This window comes from Coenobita brevimanus, chromosome 113 (genome assembly GCF_032717465.1).
Source record: "Coenobita brevimanus isolate Jiangsu-jjx chromosome 113, ASM3271746v2, whole genome shotgun sequence".
In the NCBI taxonomy this organism is placed as follows: Eukaryota; Metazoa; Arthropoda; class Malacostraca; order Decapoda; family Coenobitidae; genus Coenobita; species Coenobita brevimanus.
This window is the reverse complement of record NC_137066.1, coordinates 7261466-7279531: the sequence shown is the minus strand read 5'-3', so window position 1 is coordinate 7279531 and position 18066 is coordinate 7261466. Positions and strand designations below refer to the sequence as shown.

The following is an 18066-nucleotide window of genomic DNA, read 5'->3' as shown; positions in this document are numbered from 1 at the left end:
CCATCTTTCTATGACATTTTCAAGGTGGAATCAGAGCAATTGGGTGCAGTCACACTATGCTGCATCACCATCACGGTGCTGAAATAATAATAATAATAATAATAATAATAATAATAACAATAACAATAATAATAAGGATCCTCTACTGCCTTTCTTTCCTTCATTCTTTCCTCTTCCTGTGGGTGACTCTACAATGAGTGACAAGCCAAATGGTTACCTGTACACCACAATAATGACAATAACAATGACTTAATGGCGATAACAATGACAATTACCATTAATGACTAACTTCAAATTCATTCTGGTATAGTTACCCTTTATAGCCTTCACATACAACCGTTTTCTCTCATATCCCAAGTTTTCTTTGTACTCGATAATTTGGCCTAAAATTCCCATACCTCCATCATTAATGAAACAATGGATTAGCACTAGAAACGGATGCTAGTCACGATGATGTGCTATGGGATGTAGAGCCTTAATATCATTCTGCCAGGGAACTGGGAGAAATAAAATGCCAAAGGACGAAAACCCACCCTGTTAATAAAAATAATAGTAACAATAATAATAATAGCTAATAATAATTGCTACTTTTCCCTCCAAACTTATATACTGACAAAAATTACTTTACTTACATACCGAAGCATTTGTGTTGACAGCCAAGCTTCCTTCTCTCTTTCTTACACCAATCTTGAGCCACTCTCTCTAATCTTGCACCAATCATGAGCCACTCTCTCTAATCTTGCACCAATCATGAGCCACTCTCTCTAATCTTGCATCAATCTTGAGCCACTCTCTCTAATCTTGCACCAATCATGAGCCACTCTCTCTAATCTTGCACCAATCTTGAGCCACTCTCTCTAATCTTGCATCAATCTTGAGCCACTCTCTCTAATCTTGCACCAATCTTGAGTCACTCTCTCTAATCTTGCATCAATCTTGAGCCACTCTCTCTAATCTTGCACCAATCTTGAGCCACTCTCTCTAATCTTGCACCAATCTTGAGTCACTCTCTCTAATCTTGCACTGCATTATCCTGAAACCGAAATACTTGAGATTTAGTCGGTACAAAAATCATACAAGAATTAAAAACAATATAAAGAGATCAAATGTTGTGGTTTCGGATATTTTTCTTCATATTTACTCTTGCCTCCTTAAGGATTACCCAAGGGAGTATAGCAGCAGTACTCTTAAAATATTCCTAAATTCATCAACTGCAGTGTAGTGTATGGATTTGACAGCTACATCTTGCTTAATGGAAAATAATACACTCCTAACACTCATGGGCGGATCCAGGGGTGTTGTGTATACTGCCCAGCAACATTCCAGCTAGTAAATCACCTACAATACTTTCCATAGCGAGTCTACACATTTCCCTGGCTATCATTATTTCTCCCTTGGTTTATAAACGTTACTCAATTGACAAAGGAGGATGCCAAACCCCCATTAATCTAAAAAGTGATATGGGCAACCTCAAAATATTCCTGGATACGCCCCTGACTCTGCATATTAAAAAAAAAAAAAAAAAAAAAAAAAAAAAGTGCACCTTCACTTGGCACAAATTTCACTGATTACTTCCTATTCTGAGCTGTCTCCGCCTCTTAACCTAACACGTATTGCATTCTCTGTCTATCGAAACACTAATATCCGCCATAAATACCACAGTAACAATAATACAGCCATTTTTTTACCTGTCATGAGGCCCGCAGCTAAATAACTTGCGATCTCTGTAACCATAAGCCAGGCGGTTGTACTCAGAGGCTGGCAATGAACAAAAAACGGGGGAATTAAAAAAGAAAACTTATTATACAATAGGTAACTTTGCTAAATTTTCTTCCCTTCTAGACAAGATTTAGCAAACTCATTATACAATAGGTAACTCTGCTAAATTTTCTTCCCTTCTAGAAAAAAATTAGCAAACTTATTATACAATAGGTAACTCTGCTAAATTTTCTTCCCTTCTAGAAGCAATTTAGCAATCATATTTAGCAATCATTTCCGTCTCGCTTAACTATATTACAATTCCCCCTCCCCTTAAATTTTGAAGCTCAGGGCCAAGTTTTCAATATATTTAAAAAATTTTCAGCACTGACACCACCATCGCCACCATACAACCCATTCGTCACACTACTTTAGCCAAATTGGAAAATCGTTATTTCTTTCAATCTCCAAACCAGATTTAATATCGTCAAAAATGAAAGGCAGAGAATAATAATAATAACAATGATAATAAAAAATCACCCCTTTTCCCACCCTAGGGCAGAGTGAGTAGCAACGTCCAGACAGCCCGTTTGCCCAATCCAATGGGCCACACTTCCATTCACTCATCATTCAAGCCCACGGAATCCTGGCTCTATCTGATACGCCAAAAACATCCACCACATTCTGTAGCTTCACATAAACGTATCCGACAGTCAATCAATAGTCTAAAATCACTTAATCATGACAAAAGCTGATGACAGGGAGAGCTGGAGCTCCCGTTTCATCAGTCCTCGGGACTAGTTCCTGACCATCCCCCTTTGCTGAACTTTTCAGTGTTCCAGTAGCACAGAGAGTAAGCCAGCATGCTCTCCACTACAAGTTTCTCTGTCAACCCTAAACTATATGCACAGTACACACTACACTTCCTTTTCAAAATTAAAAAAGAAAAATGGCGTCTAATAATCATGCCTCGGAGTTCCCAGGAGGGGGGGGACCATGGAACCATAAATGCCCCCACAATCCGCCCCTCTCCCGGTGATAACGAGCTGCCTGGAACTAGCCAATAATAATAATAATAATAATAATAAAATTTAAACAGGCGTACAAAATTCAGCCCACTAACTCTTTAACGTTCAATATTTTCTCTAGACAGAAAATTTTAACTCACCCCCCACCCCCCACCCCCCAAAAAAAGCAAATCACGGCACAAAATACGATGTCATCTACACCACATTAATAAATAACGTATATAATAAACATAATTCCGGTCACTACCCACTCGTTTATCATCATCGAAGAGAGCTGGGAGGGAAATAACGCGGGGCAGATTTGAAATGACGAGGGAAAAATGGCAACTCTTAGAGCACGAGCGATAGGCAATTTCCATTTCATTGGCTCATTGCAGAGTTAGAAGCGCTTGTTACTTGGCGATTTAGTCTGTCTTTACATATTTACACTTTATGTTATTATTATCGATACACTTACCAATAGTATACGTGATGATATGAGCTAGAGATTTGAAATATGGAAAATGCGATATCTCTAAAGGACGGGTGGTAGGCAGTTCCGTTCAGCGAAGCCCATTCCAGAATTCGGAGCGCTTGTTTACTCGCGATAAAGTCGTTGGGGGCAGTGGCTCAGTGGTAGAGCATCAAGCTCGTAATAGGGGGATTGCGAGTTCGATCCTCGCCCGGGACTGCCGTACAGGGAGTGGTAGCGCGCTCCTGTAACCTAACGGGGTTATAATTATGATCCAATACAGGGTCTAGCTCGGGGAACCAACTATTTGCGATATAGTCTGCTTTTTTAAACATTTCATATTTCCGTAATTTTTGAAGTATCCACACAGTTTTCCTATTAGTACATACGACGATATTCGCTAGATATCTGAAATGACGAAAGGCTGATACGATAACTAACGGACGGACGGTGGTGTCTTTCGGTGGCCAGCATTGCACAGGGTTCGAAGTACTTGTCATTACTAACCACAACGGCAGGGGTAGGATTTTTACACGTAAAAGCCTGAAAATACAAAACCAGGACACAAAAGTTATAGAAGTTCTTAACTATTCAAAACTATAATTTCAAAGCGGCTGCATGGGTAGAGGGTTGGCCTGCAATCGTAAAGGACCCAGGTTCGAACTCAGGGTGGGGCAGGGAACAGTTTAAGAATTTGAATTTCATAAAAGCAGACTTTACTGATCTACCAGAAGACCCGCCGGCATGTAAAAATACCCCCGCTAATACCAATACACCAGTCCTGTATGAGACAGCCCTAGCATGTTTTCAGTATGGACGGTGGGTGTTAGCGCCGAATTGGTGACATGTGGAGGTACGTAGGAGGACTAATGGTACTTGGGATTGGCCCTAAAACATTTGCCCAGAGTCGGACACGTAAAGTAAAAATGATGATGATGATGATGATAATAATAATAATAATAATAATAATAATAATAACCTGCCCACAGCGAGAAACTCAAGCACCTGGACACTCTCTCTTAATAAATAATAATAATAATAATAATAATAATAATAATAATAATAACCTACCCACAGCGAGAGACCTACTTTAAAACAAACTTACTTAACACAGAATTAAAATAAACTTGCTTAAACATACTTAAAACAAAACAAACTTACTTAAACTTACTTAAAAGACAAAACAAACTTACTTAAAACAACCATAAAACAAACTTACTTAAAAGACAAAACAAACTTACTTAAAACAACCATAAAACAAACTTACTTAAAAGACAAAATAAACTTACTTAAAACACTTACTTAAAAGACTTAAAACAGACTTAAAATAAACTTACTTAAAACAAACATAAAACACTTACTTAAAACAGACTTACAACAAACTTACTTAAAATAAACTTACTTAAAAGACTTAAAATAAACTTACCTTAATCCTTTCTGAAGTGTAGGGTCCCTGGGCTAGGCAACACGGGCCAGAATATTAAAGCCTCAGTAACCAGTCCCCCCTCCCTTAGACAGACATAAAGATAAATAAATATAGATAAATACAAATAAATAGATAAATGGAGATAAACTGACAAATAGATAGACAGATTAATTGAGATAAATAAATAAACAGATAAATAAATAAATGGAGATAAATTGAGATAGATAAATCGATAAATGGACAGATAAATTGAGACAAATAAATAGATAAATGGAGATAAGCTGACAAATAGATAAATGGACAGATAAATTGACAAATAAATAGATAAATAATAGATAAATGGAGATAAATTGATAAATAAATAGATAAATGGAAAGATAAATTGACAGATAAATAGATAGATAAATAAAGATAAATGGAGAAAAACTGACAAATAGATAAACTGAGATAGATAAATAAATAGATAAATGGAGAAAAACTGACAGATAAATGGACAGATAAATTGACATATACATAGATAAACAGACAGATAAATAAATAGAAAAATGGATAAATTGGCAAATAGATAAATGGACAGATAAACTGAGATAAATAAACACAAATAAATAGATAAATGGAGATAAATTGACAAATAGATAAATGGACAGTAATTACAGATAAATAAACAAATATAGATAGAGATAAATTAACATAAATAGATAAATGGACAGATAAATAGATAGATAAACAGATAGATAAAATAAAACCCATCACGTTAACACAATTTATTAAAAAAATACAGCTATACATACAGTGTTAATTCACGTATAATGCTAAATGAATTATTCTCAATTATTCTCCTTAAATAACTAGGATAAATGGAGCTCCTATGACCCATCTGGATAATTATAATGGTGGTGGGAGTTGGGATTATTTCCAATTATTTCCAGGGGCGACTTGGAGGCGATTTGTTTGTGGCCACCCCAAACGGGATTGAGGCGTCTGCCAATAGATAGATAGATAGATTTCCAATTATCACCATCTCCATCACTTATCACCATCACCATCAATTATCTCCACCAATTTCACCATCACCATCAATTATCTTCACCAATTTCACCATCACCATCAATTATCACCATCACCATCAATTATCTCCACCAATTATCACCACCATCATCAATTATCTCCACCAATTATCACCATCACCATCAATTATCACCAATTATCTCCACCAATTATCACCATCACCAATTATCCACCAATTTCACCATCACCATCAATTATCTCCACCAATTATCACCACCACCATCAATTATCTCCACCAATTTCACCATCACCATCAATTATCCCCATCACCATCAATTATCTCCACCAATTATTACCATCACCATCAATTATCTCCACCAATCACCATCACCATCAATTATCTCCACCAATTATCCCCATCACCATCAATTATCACCACCACCAATTATCCCCATCACCATCAATTATCTCCACCAATTATCACCATCAACATCAATTACCTCCAATTATCACCATCTCCATCAATTATCTCCACCAATTATCACCATCACCATCAATTCTCTCCACCAATTTCACCATCACCATCAATTATCACCATCTCCATCACTTATCTCCACCAATCACCATCACCACCAATTCTCTCCACCAATTTCACCATCACCATCAATTATCACCATCACCATCAATTATCTCCACCAATTATTACCATCACCATCAATTCTATTCACCAATTATCACCATCTCCATCAATTATCACCACTAATGATCACCATCAATTCTCTCCATCAATTATCACCATCACCAACTATCTCCACCAATTATCACCATCTCCAATTATCTCCATCACCATCAATTATCACCTTCACCATCAATTATCTCCACCAATTATCGCCTTCACCATCACTTATCTCCAATTATCACCTTCACCATCAATTATCTCCAATTATCACCATCAATTATCTCCAATTATCACCATCACCATCAATTATCTCCACCAATTATCACCATCTCCATCAATTATCACCATCACCATCAATTATCTCCACCAATCACCATCATCAATTATCACCATCACCATCAATTATCTCCACTAATTATCACCATCTCCATCAATTATCTCCATCACCATCAATTATCTCCACCAATTATCACCATCACCATGAATTACCTCCAATTATCACCATCACCATCAATTATCACCACCACCAACAATCTTTATCAATTATCACCGTCACCATTATCAATTATCAGCACAATGGGTCATAGGAGCCACACAGCAATATAATAATCTACGAACAAACACCATAATTACAGTGCATTCTGACTAGTAACCAAGGAGACGCATTTACTCCAACCTGACAAAGATCCATTACCCCTTCCAGCTCTGTTAGCCAGGTAATTTGACTAGTAACCAAGGAGACTCATTCCTACCTAACCACTTTCAGCTCAGATGATGGCCAGGTGTAGTCAGATTGGAGGCTTGATCTGACTAGTAACCAAGGAAACTCATTCCTACCTAACCACTTTCAGCTCAGTTGATGGCCAGGTTCAGTCAGATTGGAGGCTTGATCTGACTAGTAACCAAGGAGACTCATTCCTACCTAACCATTTTCAGCTCAGTTGATGGCCAGGTGTAGTCAGATTGGAGGCTTGATTTGACTAGTAACCAAGGAGACTCCTTCCTACCTAACCCCTTTCAGCTCAGTTGACGGCCAGGTGTAGTCAGATTGGAGGCTTGATTTGACTAGTAACCAAGGAGACTCATTCCTACCTAACCACTTTCAGCTCAGTTGATGGCCAGGTGTAGTCAGATTGGAGGCTTGATTTGACTAGTAACCAAGGAGACTCATTCCTACCTAACCACTTTCAGCTCAGTTGATGGCCAGGTTCAGTCAGATTGGAGGCTTGATTTGACTAGTAACCAAGGAGACTCATTCCTACCTAACCACTTTCAGCTCAGTTGATGGCCAGGTTCAGTCAGATTGGAGGCTTGATTTGACTAGTAACCAAGGAGACTCATTCCTACCTAACCACTTTCAGCTCAGTTGATGGCCAGGTGTAGTCAGATTGGAGGCTTGATTTGATTAGTAACCAAGGAGACTTATTCCTGCCCAACCCCTTTCAGCTCGGCTTGATTTGACTAGCAACCAAGGAGACTCAGTCCTACCCCATGGAAAGGATTAATCGGATCAACAAAAGAGGATTAGACCAGATTCGTGGAAGGGATTAACTGGGGATAAAATACTGGCAATGAAGGCTGCCTATCGCCGTTCCCCTGGCGATTTATCTTCCCTATTTCACTATTATATTCCCTTGTGTTACGCATTTTAAATACTGACCGTTTTTAAATACTGACCGTTTTTAAATACTGACCGTTTTTATATACTGACCGTTTTTAAATAGACCGTTTTTAAATACTGACCGCTTTTAGTAGACCGTTTTTAAATACAGTACTGACCGTTTTTAGTAAACCGTTTTTAAATACTGACCGTTTTTAAATACAGTACTGACCGTTAAGTGACCGTTTTTAAATACTGACCGTTTTTAGAACTGACCGTTTTTAATACTGACCGTTTTTAAATACTGACCGTTTTTAACACTGACCGTTTTTAAATACTGACCGTTCTTAATAGTGACCGTTTTTAAATACTGACCGTTTTAATATACTGACCGTTTTAAATACTGACCGTTTTAATATACTGACCGTTTTAAATACTGACCGTTTTTAATAATAACACAAAGGATGAAATAGGTCCAATAGGAGAAATCGCTGGAGAAGGAGCGTTAAGGGATCCACAAAGCTGGCAAGGAATTTGACTAGTAACCAAGGAGACTCAGATGATGGCCAGGTGTAGGGAAAGACATCAAGGGATCCACAAAGCCGGCTGGAATATGGCTCTTTGTCCGAAACTCAAAAATGTAAAGGAATTTTTTAACATTACATATATGCTTACATTCTAACAGCTGAGAACAGTACAATGTGCTCAGCTAACGGCGGGAAATGTACACTAAATAGCACTGTAAAGAGAGGCTACAATAATAATAATAATAATAATAATGAGTAATAATAATAATAATAATAAAAAATAATCATCATCATTATAATACTGTAATAATAATAGTAGTAGTACTAGTAGTAGTAGTAGTAGTAGTAGTAGTAGTAATAATAATAATTAATAATAATAATAATAATAATAATAATAATAATAATAGCCTCCATTTCATCTCGACACCCACCATACACAATACATTACATCATTGCATCATACATTCTACAATTTACACAACTAACACATACAGTATAAGAATAATTTTTGGATATATATAACACACTAATAAATTCTCTACAATAAATTTTGTATGTATATATATTCCTTTCAGCAAAATAAATCAGTCTGGTTAGAGAAGAAATTTTTAAAAGATGCCACTGTTTTGAATTTGAAAAAGAAAACGGTTAGAATTCTTTTACAACGGATGTCTTTTTGAGAAAGAGAGAGAGAGAGAGAGAGAGAGAGAGAGAGAGAGAGAGAGAAAATAATGATACAAGATGGAAAATAAAATAATGATACAAGACAGAAAAAAAATGAGTAGTGACAGAAAATGTGGTGTTGTCATACTGAAAGGAATATACAACACTACACCTACTGGTACACTACACCACTACACGTCAGTATATGTGTAGCAGCAACATACACTTAACAGCACCAACACACACTGCTACGTAAACCAAACAGGAGTATTTCTATGGTGATACACGCAGACATAAGGAAGTAATAACGTGCTTCTTCTCGTCTACATCGGCTATATTCCACTGGCCTGCAAGACGCACCTCAATATATACGGTTTTCATTTTCGCTTTATGTCAGCCTTCGTAACCTAATGGCGGCTCTCCATGCTGCTTGATCTCTGGCAGCCTCCCTATTCAGTCCCTTATCCCTGCGGTCACACGCTGTGGCCTTGTCTCAGGTCTTTTTCAGTTTGCCTCTCACAACCCTACCCCCGACGGTCACGCCTCTCATCTTCCGCACCCAACTGTCATCCTCCATCCTCTCCACATCCTCAAACCATCACAATCTACCCCTCCTCATCCTCTCCACATGCCCCAACCATCACAATCCACCCCTCCTCATCCTCTCCACATGCCCAAACCATCTCAGTCTACCCCTCCTCATCACAAACCATCAATCTACTCCTCATCATCACAACACCAACACACTCCAGTCCCATCATTCCTCTCAATTCTTAAATCAGTGCTCCCTAATACCCGTTCCTAAGCGATGTAATTTGCTTATTACATCTTGCTATCCTCTTCTGTGATACTATTTCCAACATCATTATACTCTGCATATATAACAAACACAATTAACCGCCTGTATCCAAAAAATAAATCACTTAGGAAGAGGTGCTAGGGAGCTTCCTTAACCCTCACATGTGGTTGTCTGAGTGGGTGAGGGAATCTTTGACTCTGTTAACTTTAATTTTTCTCCCTCTGTCTGTATTTCCCACTGCCTATGACCTCCAGTCTTTCCAACGCAGTGTGTCCAGGCATCTCAAAATGAACGCATCTTGAATTTGGCTCTCTCTTTTTTACTTGGAGGGAACAACCTTGTGGGCTCCTATCCATGGCTTCCTTCTTCCTTACATAAAAAACAAAAGTGATTCATTTACTAAGGGAAAGGAGCTACGAACAACCCCAAGCCAGTGAGGACAAAGCCTTATAACTACAGACACAAAACACAACGTAAACAACTTGAATGCTATATGGAGACTCACGGCAACACAATTTCTTTTTCGTTTTACCGTTTATATAAATCTTTTTCACCCTATTTTCGCTATACAAATCCTTCTTCCTATTTTGGCTACGAAGTGCACGTGTATTTCCTTTACTACGTGCAATAAAAACTGATAATTGAGATACGGAACTTTATACTGTCCTGTGTGTGTGTGTGTGTGTGTGTGTGTGTGTGTGTGTGTGTGTGTGTGTTTCTTACCTAATTGTATCTTTATAGGAATGAGTCAAGCTCGTACTGTCCCGTGTGTGTGTGTGTGTGTGTGTGTGTGTGTGTGTGTGTGTGTGTGTGTGTGTGTGTGTGTGTGTGTGTGTGTGTGTGTGTGTGTGTTCAAACTGCCAAAGAAACCGGATTTTAAAATGTTGTTATTTGTGTTTTCTTTCATAAGGCAAATGTTTCTGAAGGTACTACTGCAAACAGTGATATCCATCCACTCATTGGGTGAAGGAAAACGAACCTCTTACGCGATATTTTGAAACTGTTAGTTTCTGAAGATCGCATTACTGTTTCAAAAATCAACGTATTCTTGTCGGTTATGGAAGCTCCCTAACACCTCTTCCTAAGCGATTTACTTTGATTACTACACCTTGCTGGCCGCTTCTGTGTTATTTGAATCATTCCAATATCGTCACACTCCGTATAAATTACGTACAAAGTGCTATTAGCTAGCCATATCTAAGAATAAATCGGTAAGGAAGAGGTATTAGGGAGCTACCTTAATCGAATACAAGCCCTGCTATTTATTCTATCTATCGTAAGGAAGTAGATAACTATTAGTGTCCGCAATAGTACACTCGTCAGCCATACTTTCTACCCGCCCTTACCCATGTCTGCAGGTGTGGGTGGCTATGAATGTAAATTCTGTCTTACTGTAACCCACATCAGTCTCCTCTGTACCTGCGTGTCCCGTGGGGCTACTTGTATGGGCGTAGCGATACAAAACTTTCAACCACACCAGCAAGCATTCAGTGTGGACGCAGCCTAATGTTCGAGAAAAACGCTCAATCAAAAGGCTATATATTTTTTTTTACGACTGCAAAGTAACAGCCATTTTACAAACTGAGTGTATCGTATCGTATCGTTTATAATGGCTCCTACGTGCTTGCATGCGTCGGCCTTGGTCACCTAATGGCGGCTCTCCACACTGTCAAATCTCAGGCAGCATCCCTATTCAGTCCCCTATTCCTGAGGTCACACTCTATGACCTCGTCCCCCGTCTTTTCCGGCCTGCCTCTCACATTTCCTCCCTTCCACACCCATTTACCATTCTCCACCCTCTCCACATGCCCAAACCATCTCAATCTACCCCTCCTCATCACAACACCAATACACTCCAGCCCCATCCTTCCTCCCAAACCATCTCAATCTACCCCTCCTCATCACAACACCAATACACTCCAGCCCCATCCTTCCTCCCAAACCATCTCAATCTACCCCTCCTCATCACAACACCAATACACTCCAGCCCCATCCTTCCTCCCAAACCTTCTCAATCTACCCCTCCTCATCATAACACCAATACACTCCAGCCCCATCCTTCCTCCCAAACCATCTCAATCTACCCCTCCTCATCACAAACCATCTCAATCTACCCCTCCTCATCACAACACCAATACACTCCAGTCCCATCCTTCCTCCCAAACCATCTCAATCTACCCCTCCTCATCACACCACCAATACACTCCAGTCCCATCCTTCCTCCCAAACCATCTCAATCTACCCCTCCTCATCACAAACCATCTCAATCTACCCCTCCTCATCACAACACCAATACACTCCAGTCCCATCCTTCCTCCCAAACCATCTCAATCTACCCCTCCTCATCACAAACCATCTCAATCTACCCCTCCTCATCACAACACCAATACACTCCAGTCCCATCCTTCCTCCCAAACCAGCTCATCACACCACCAATACACTCCAGTCCCACCCTTCCCCTCATATACTTCGTGTTAAAAGTGGCAGTTTGAAGCTCTGACAGACTGCATAAGGACCAGTAATCTCAAACAGGCGCAGTTTAAATGAGCTCTGAATTAACAGCATCAAAAACTGGCCCAACATTTTCGTCTGGGGCAACGCTGATTGTAAATATAAAACGGACAGGCTGTTTATCGCTCACACACACACACACACACACCAAGCAGTGGCTGACGTGTAAACTGCGAAGGGTGATCAGAAAGTAATGACAGTTCGTGCTATAACATGAAAACCTTGAATGATGGGAGGTAGGGGAGCAAGGAGAGTGCAGAGTTGCCTGTCCTTATGAGTTTGAACTTGTCGCCGTATGCCTGACTTTTCTTGTTTTATTGTTGTGAGTGAATGCTTCACTCTTGTTTTTGCTCTCTGGCCAGAAACATGGATTACTCGAAAGAAGGCTGCAGGTTCTACATTTTTACGAGGTGGAAACTGGGAAAGAAAGCAACAGAGATTCGAGGGGAATTATTACAAGTTTATCCAGACACTACTCCTTCCCTGGAAACTGTTTCCCGCTGGATTCGTGCTTTCACAGCAGGAAAAACTTAATTGAAAGATGAACAACGCTCTGGACGCCCCCGGACATCAGTGACCGAAACAACAACTGTCCGTGCACGATCCATCATTGACGACGATCCTACTGTAACTCTTAGGTTCTTAGCCTTGGAGCTTGATATCAGTTATGGGAGTGCATATGACATCGTGCATGAACAATTACACCTGAGGAAGAAGTGTTGTCGATGGATACCCCATTTGTTGACTGATGAGCAAAAGGCTGAACGGGTGAGGATTTGTCGTGTCTGGCTTGCTGAATTTGAACCAAATGGTCCAAAACGGTTCTCAGATGTTGCTACTGGAGATGAGTGTTGGATTTCATTCTTCACAACCCGTGACAAGCAGTCAAACATGGTGTGGTTGGGCGATGAAGACCCTCGACCTCAGATTTTGAAGGAAGGATTTCACAGCCGGAAGCGCCTTTTCACCATCTTTTTCAATTCTCAAGGACCAATACGCGTGGATGTGATGCCTGAAAAGTCCACTATCACAGCCCAATACTACACAGACCAGGTCCTTCCACAAGTCTTGGAACACAAGGCCAACACCGCACCAACCCGCCGTCGGTCTCGCCTTTTGCTGCACCACGACAATGCTGCACCCCACAAAGCTCGTCTCACTATGCAATACCTGGAACAACAAGGTATAACTCTGCTCCCCCACCCACCCTACTCCCCTGACCTGGCTCCCTGTGACTTTTGGTTGTTTCCAAAAATTAAATCTGCCATCGCTGGGAAGCAATTTCATCGCATCCAAGACTTGGCACGGACCGTCAATTCAGAACTCCGAAGTATACCGTCTTCAGAGTACCACACTTGCTTCATGAAGTGGAGAAAGAGAATGGAACGCTGCATAGAGGTTGGAGGGGAGTACTTTGAAGGAATGTGAGTCATAGTTTGATAGTTCTTCATGCTAATAAAAGTTTATGGACTCACTGTCATTTCTTTCTAATCACCCCTCGAAATTCACACAACTCACTCCCTCGTCCATTCCGATTCCCTGCAACATTTGCCATCCACCTGAAACAGGGTCCAAGTGGGGCCAAAACCGTTGCATCTTCTCAAAAAAATAATAATATATATATGTGTAAGTATATTTTTTGCATTTATATAATTCACTGTATTCAAAAACTGACAATCATCTTTCCTCAACTGACCATAACATCTCGTCAGTTAAGGAAGTTCCCTAACACCTTTTCCTAGGCGACTTACTGTAATTACACCTTACTGTCCTCTTCTGTGTTATATAAATCCTTCCAATATCATTTCGCTTATAAAACCATACTGTCCTATTCTGTCCTACAAAACTCCTTCTAACATCGCCATACTCTGCATAAATAGCATACAAACGGATATTACAGGAAGCTCCCTAATGCCTTTTCCTAAGCGATTTAGTTTATTACACCTGACTATCCTCTTAACTGTGTTACATAAATCCTTCCAACATCGCCATATTCTGCATAAATAACCTAAAGCTTCCTAACATCTTTTCCTAAGCGATTTATTTTACACCTTAGTCTCCTCTTCTGTTACATAACTCCTTCCAATATCGCCATACTCTGCATAAATAACGAACGGGAGGATATTAACCAGCCGTATCCAAAAATAAATCGCCATGGATGAGGTGTCAGGGAGCTTCCACACTCCAGGTCACATCCGTTTTTGTTTGTTTGTGTTTGTTTGTTTCTTCTTGACGCTACGGTATGGAGAGAATTATTGACCTGGTAAAGAAGCTCCCTAACACCTCTTCCTTTGTGATTTATTCCTGGACAGGGCTGGTTAACATCCTTTTGTATCTTATTTAAGAAGAGTATGGCGATATTGGAAGGATTTATGTAACACAGAAGAGGGGAGTAAGGTGTACTCAAAATAAATCACTTAGGAAAAGGTGTTAGGGAGATTCCTGTAATACCTTTTTGTATGCTATTTATGCAGAGTATGGTGATATTAGAGGAAATTTTGTATGACAGAAGAGGAAAGCAAGGTTTTATAAGAGAAATGATATTGGAAGGATTTATGTAACACAGAAGAGGACAGTAAGGTGTAATTAAAATAAGTCGCCTAGGAAAAAGTGTTAGGGTGCTTCCTTTATTGACACGAACACAAATCAGAGTCTGAAAAACCTGTCCTCAGTCCTTTCACCTTAACTTGGCCCAGATTTTCGTCCTTTTGCAGCTTATTTCACGTAGCTCAGTGGCAGAAAAAGACAATGCTACGGCTCTACATCCTTTCCATAGCACTTCTTCGTGACTAGCATCATATTCTAGTGTTAATAAGACAATACTACGGCTCTACATCCTTTCCATAGCACTTCTTCGTGACTAGCCTCATATTCTAGTGTTAATCTCTTGTTACAACTAAGCATTCAAGACAGAGAGATGGCAATTTTAGGCCGTTATACTGTACAGCACTTCTTCGTGACTAATATCATTCTAGTGTTACTTTCTAGTTGTAACTAAGTATTAAAAATGGAGAGATGGCAATTTTGGGCCAAGTTTGACAGCACTTCTTCGTGACTAGCATCATAGTGTTAATCTACTGTTATAACTCAGCATTTTAGATGGTGAGATGGCAATTTTAGGCCAAGATAAAGTGAACAGACTGAGGTTCTCCCAACGGTACATAACATCATCCGAAGCCAGCAAGAACCACCACAAAAAGGATGTTCCCGTGTCCAGTGGGATACATACACATCAGCTGAGAAGATCGACAACAATGACTATTATGATTATTGTCTTCTTTCCATGACTGTGGCTAATATCGGCTACTCTAGGGTTTAAAATGTGCTAAAGTATTACATATTATCTACATACTGAGAGCTGGGTTACGCTACCATCATCACTTACACAAATAGTAGGTAAATGCTAAATAAGATGGAGGAAAAAGGGTGGGGTTCATTGGAGAAGGTCTGGGAGTTTGGGGCCGGGTGACCTTCCGTTCCTGACGCTATGGTGGTCGTCTGTGGTGGTGGTGTTGGCAGTGGTGGTGGTGGTGCTGGCAGTGTTGTTACTCAGCTTGGCGTTGGTGGTGGTGACGGCGGTGGAAGGCTCTTTGCTGAGTCCACACTGTGACGTTGTTCCCTCCCCGGACTCCCTCTCTCGCTTGGTGACCCTGGAGCGAGTGGAGTTTCCCTGCTGACGCATGGGAAACATTGAATTCTCCGGCTTCAGGGCATTGTTTACATCGCGTCCGGCTGCGCACGTGCACGCCTTCATGAAGCTCTTCTTGAAGTTGTCGCTGAGGAAGGCATACAGGATGGGGTTGAGTGCGGAGTTGATGTACGAGAGGCAGGAGGAGAACATAAACAGCACCACCATGAAGTTGTTGTGGGCTTGCTTGGGTTGGCTGAGGATGAGAGTCAGCTGCAGGACCCAATACGGCAGCCAGCAGATGACATAGACGGTTATGACGGTTAAAACCAAGCGTGTGACCTTCTGCCGGGACTTCTTCTTCTCCTTGGACTTAGATTTAGGGCCGACAGTCTTAAGTTTGTGCAGAACCAGGGTGTAGAAGATGAAAATGAGCGTCAGTGGGATTCCAAAGGCGAGGGCAAAGGAGTAGCGGATAAAGGCAATTTCCCCACGGACTCCCTCGGTCTCGTCGGGCCAGAAGATGTTGCAGTTGTCGACGCCGTTGTTCTTGAGGGTGTTGGAGTACATGAACACCGGCACAATCATAAGCGCCGAGAGTGTCCAGGCGGTCAGCGACACCAGCTTGGAGATCATTGGGGTACGGAACTTGGGAGAGCTTATTGGGTGGCAGACGGCAATGTAACGATCAGCACTCATGATGGTGAGGAAGAGGGAGCTGGTGAACTGGTTGAGGGACGTGGTGATCATGTACAACTTGCACATGATTGACCCAAACGGCCAGTGACCCAAGAGGGACGTGGTCATGAGGAACGGAATCCCAATCACAAACAACTCATCCGCTATGGCAAGGTTGAGGATGTACAAATTGGTCACCGTTTGCATTTTAGTGAATCGAGTGACTACGTAAATGACCAACGTGTTTCCGCAGATGCCAACCAAGCACGTCAGCGCATAGAAGAGCTGCGTAAGGACGACAGCCGCCATGCTCATTCCGCTTTCCCTTCCCTCCGAGTCAAACAGTCCCAGGCTACAGTTGGTTCCGTTGCTGACATCCGTTCCGTTGTACGTGTCCATCAGCAACAAGAAGGAGCAATTGAGCGGAAATCGGTCGTCCATCTCCCCCAATGTGTTGTTCTCCATTTCGCTCGACATCTTGGCCAAATGCTATAAAATGCTTAACTTCGGATCATCGCTTTAACGCTCTGTATTCTGAAGCTTGTATTTTGTATCGGCTGTATTTTAACCTTTGCTGTATTTTGATGTGCACTTTTTTTTAGTTTTTCTTTTTCTTCCCTTCGTCCTTCCTTCCCTTCTCTTTTTCTTCCTTTCTATCTTCCCTTCCACCTTCCTTCCTTTTTCTTCCCTTCCTCCTTTCTTTTTCTTCCTTCCCTTCCTCCTTCCTTCTTTCTTTTTCTTCCTTCCCTTCCTCCTTCCTTCTTTTGTCTTTCCTTCCTCCCTCCTTCTTCCCTATCTTTCTTTTCCTCCTTCCTTTCAGCAATAGGCTATACGGTTTTTATAAGTTCATGATGACAAGTTAATCTTCTCTTTTCATTCTTTCTTTCCTCCCTTCTCTCTCTTTCGTTCTTTCCTTCCTTCAAACATACAATTTACTTCTAATACGTTCCCTCCTTTATTTTCTTTCACTCAATACTTTTACACAACAGTACATTTCCTTCCCTGGTATTTTTTGCAACAACATCCCCATTTATCGTTATTTTTATTTTACTAAACCTTTTTTATTTTTTATCCTTCCACTTAATTCTACTGTTTTAATCCACACCGTCATCCACTTCCTTCCTATAATATTTTTCCCATTGTATACGTTTCACTAATTTGAATCTCCCGCCATTTTTTCAACCGTCAAATTATTACAAAAACTCAGGACAACCCTTTCAAAAATTCTCAACTTCTTACTATATCCACACGATTATTATTATTATTATTATTATTATTATTATTTATTTATTTTGCGTTGCTACTAATAATTTCAATCTTATTTTTTTCTGCAACTAAATGGTTTCTTTCAGCCTCTCTAATAAGGTCAA

General features: G+C 40.4%; 1 protein-coding gene across 1 annotated transcript; it reads right to left on the bottom strand.

Moving 5' to 3' along the window:
* Positions 1-15823: 15823 nt before the first annotated feature.
* On the bottom strand, positions 15824-17173 carry LOC145418334 (somatostatin receptor type 2-like). The gene has a single exon (XM_080286774.1). It carries the CDS (start codon positions 17171-17173, stop codon positions 15824-15826), a length of 1350 nt encoding a protein of 449 aa, XP_080142900.1.
* Between the last annotated feature and the right edge of the window lie 893 nt (positions 17174-18066).

Excerpts from the sequence above, each read along its gene's own strand:
- LOC145418334 (XM_080286774.1), bottom strand. The coding sequence starts at position 17,173 with ATGTCGAGCGAAATGGAGAACAACACATTGGGGGAGATGGACGACCGA.